This window comes from Nanorana parkeri, unplaced genomic scaffold, assembly GCF_000935625.1.
Source record: "Nanorana parkeri isolate BGI_ZX_2015 unplaced genomic scaffold, ASM93562v1 scaffold2261, whole genome shotgun sequence".
NCBI lineage: Eukaryota > Metazoa > Chordata > Amphibia > Anura > Dicroglossidae > Nanorana > Nanorana parkeri.
In genome coordinates, this window is record NW_017308529.1 from 4,461 (window position 1) to 7,721 (window position 3,261).

At 48.5% G+C, this 3,261-nt stretch overlaps 1 protein-coding gene across 1 annotated transcript in view; it reads left to right on the plus strand.

Moving 5' to 3' along the window:
• LOC108801228 (proteinase-activated receptor 1-like) overlaps window positions 1-1,177 on the plus strand; it is a 3,169-nt gene extending 1,992 nt beyond the window's left edge. Inside the window, exon 4 of the mRNA XM_018573164.1 lies at window positions 368-1,177. Coding sequence (XP_018428666.1) covers window positions 368-1,177 — 810 coding nt within the window. The remainder of the gene's footprint in view (window positions 1-367) is intronic.
• The last annotated feature ends 2,084 nt before the right edge of the window (window positions 1,178-3,261 follow it).

Below are 3,261 nucleotides of genomic sequence, written 5' to 3' on the forward strand. Positions count from 1 at the left end.
GGAGGGTGCTTTTCACTCACCTCATAGTTCTAGCCGACCTGTGACAATGAGACTGTCACAGGTCGGCTCAGTAGATCGGGAGGTGAGCGAACACATAGCGGCGCTCACTCACCTCTCGAGCCGTGACAGGGGAGGGGCTGGATTCCCCCTCCCCGCTCCGATCCGCCAGCGCTGACTGGCGGAACGGACGGGGGAGGGTACAGCTGGCTCTGCCTCTAGATAGGCAGAGCCAGCTGTCACTCACGCAGCTGGGCGGATCTCGACATCGATGTCGGGATCCGCTCCAGCTGCGGCGTCTCAGTATACCGCGAGCTGTAGCTTACCCTAAGGAGAACTGTGGGCAAAAGCCCTGACACCATAGTTCTCCTTTAACTTGGCGGTCGCTGATGTCCTCTTCGTCACTTTTAACATAGTTTACCGATTTTCCGGAAACAACTGGGTCATCGGAGAAGGGATGTGCCGCTTCGTCACGGCGTCATTTTACTGCAACATGTACTGCTCCGTCCTGCTCATGGCCAGTATCAGCGTGGACCGCTTCCTGGGTGTAGTTTACCCGTTTCAGTCTCTGACATGGCGCACAGTGGGCCGAGCCTGGCTGGTCTGTCTCGTCATCTGGATGGTTTCCTTCGCCAGCAATGTGCCGCTTCTCTTAAACAAACTGACCGTTCACTTTTCCCGTTTGAACATCACGACTTGTTACGACATGCTGGAGCTGGAAGACGTTCAGGGTTTTTACTTTCATTATTTCATCGCTTTTATTTCCGCTTTCTTTCTGTTGCCTTTTATTGTTACAACGTTCTGTTACGTTGTGACCATCCGAAGCCTGAGCACACTGAAATCGGCAAACCCAAACAAAAGGTCCCGATCCATCTTCCTTTGTGTCACAGTACTTTTTGAATTCGTCATGTTTTTTGGCCCCACCAATGTCATCTTTTTCATTTATTATCCGAGTTTCCATAAGTCATTCGGCAACACTCTGTATTTTGCCTACATGATCTCGGGCTGTCTCGGTAGCATCAGCTGTTGTCTTGATCCTATTATCTACTATTACGGCTCTTCCAGGTGTAGGAGACTAGTGTACAGGTTGGTGTGCTGTGACAAATCTATGGATGACCACCTAGAGACATACGACTCTTCAAGGACCACAGGAAGGATGACTTCTACCCAAACTCTGTAGAGCTGGGACCTGAAGCTGTTCCTTGCTTGAAGAATGGGTGTGGCAACTTGCAACCGCCTCTTCCTTGCTTCTTCCCATTGAGGAAAGGAACGGGTTGGCTCCATCCCGCTAATCCAGGGGTAGGCAACCTTGGAACTCCAGCTATTGGGGAACGTCAAGTCCCATGACCCATTGCAAGACTCTGACAGCAACAGACATGATGGGATTTGTAGATTCATCGCAGGTGGAGCGCCAAGGTTGCCTACTTTATCCCACTTTATCAACCTCCATGTTTCCGGACAATTCTGTGTTGGTGATGCTGTATGTCTACTTTAGCCTACGGGGCAAAAGATGTCAGTATAATAATCAGCTATACAATACCAATGAGCAATCGACTTAAGGAAAGTTAACTATGTGATTCTCATTTCACATTTGGGTTTGCAAAAGGAGTTTGGTGCACACAAAGTGGATTTATATCCTTGGTGATTATTAAGTAATAGATTTAAATGTCCGGAGTTCAGCGTTCTGTAAAGCAATTAAAGTATAAATATTTAAGAATGCAACAAATGACCATCATTACTGGCAGACATTGGTTGGAGATATATTAGCAGTTTCCTTTTACTTAGTTCTTGTAACAATTACACATTTTATATCATGTGTTTATATGTTCAGCACTCGGGATGCACCGGTTTTTCGGTATAGAGTGCGAGTACCGATATTTTGCTTTCGGTACTCGCCCACATGGAGTACCCCTACCGGTGCTTCCGATGGCATAGGGCCGACTTCCCGGGCAATCAGGAAGCTGGACGGCGAGTAATGACATGCCACCAGACTGCACGGGAAGCCGGCTGCATGGCTTTTGGCCGGCTAGATTGTGATTGGCCTGGAAACCAGCTTCCCAGCCAATCAGCATTTAGCCGGCTTCCCAACCAATCAGGAAACCCGGGCGGCGAGCAATCACCCGCCTCCCGGCCCCCTGATTAGTTGAGTCGCCGGCTCCATGCTGATTGGCTGGAAAGCCGGCTTCCCAGCCAATCAGCAAGGAGCTGGCTGTTCGGCCCACATGATGCTGATGGATCGGGAAGCCGGCTTCCCGGCCAATCAGGAAGCCGGTAGGCGGGTCATTACTCGCCGCCAAGCTTCCTGATTGCACAGGATTCTAGCTCCATGTTCCCCTACGGCACTATCGGTCAGAGGAAAACTTCCTCTGACCAGGGGTTCCTGTATCGGGGAAGGTATCGGAGCATTTGGGCGAGTACGAGTCCTCCCCCAAATATTCGGTACCGGCACCGAAACTAGTATCGGTATTGGTGCATCTCTATTCAGCACTGAATAATTTATGTTGTACTCACAATTTTTTTTTTTTTTTTAACAATATATTTTTATTAAGTATAAAGAGCAGGTGCATACAGAGTCCAAAACAGTAGGTTGAATACACATGTCGACATAACAGTAAGATCGGTAGTGTCAGAGGACTTATCAGCCGGCATGTACAAACAGTCATCTCAATACGCTAGTCAGTGGAAAGAAACAGGCTTACAGCTCGGTATAAGTAAGGAATGCGACATAAAATAACAAAAATAAATAAGAAAGAGAGGAAGAGCGAGGGGAAGGCATAGAGTACCATGCCTATCCCTCAACAGGTATGAGGTATTAACTGAGGTATGAACTGCGCTTAGATACTTTAATTATCTGGTCGGGGATAAGGATAGGGAGCTTAACATGTAGGGGGAGGGAAGGACAAGACTATGGAAAGGGTCTATGTAATTTGCCATATTACCTGAATGTATATTAGACTTCAAAGTAAAGCTACTCAGTATATGGTACGCTGTTAGACAGAGACTTGTACCAGCAAGTGTAGGTCAAATACATTTTTTCAGTCTACGGGGTTGTGTTCAGGGGGGCCCTGAGAGGGGGGCCGGGGGGCCCTGAGAGTGGGGCCCTGTGAGAGTGTGCTGGTTTGATTTTTTTTTTACTCACAGGCTCCTTGGTGTGTGGAGAGCTGAGAGGAGAGCTAGCTGGCCTCTTGGAAAGGTCCTTTGAATGCAGAGGTGAAGTGCTGTTGTTGTCATCCATGTCAGAGTCCTGGCTGCCGCTGTGTGAGG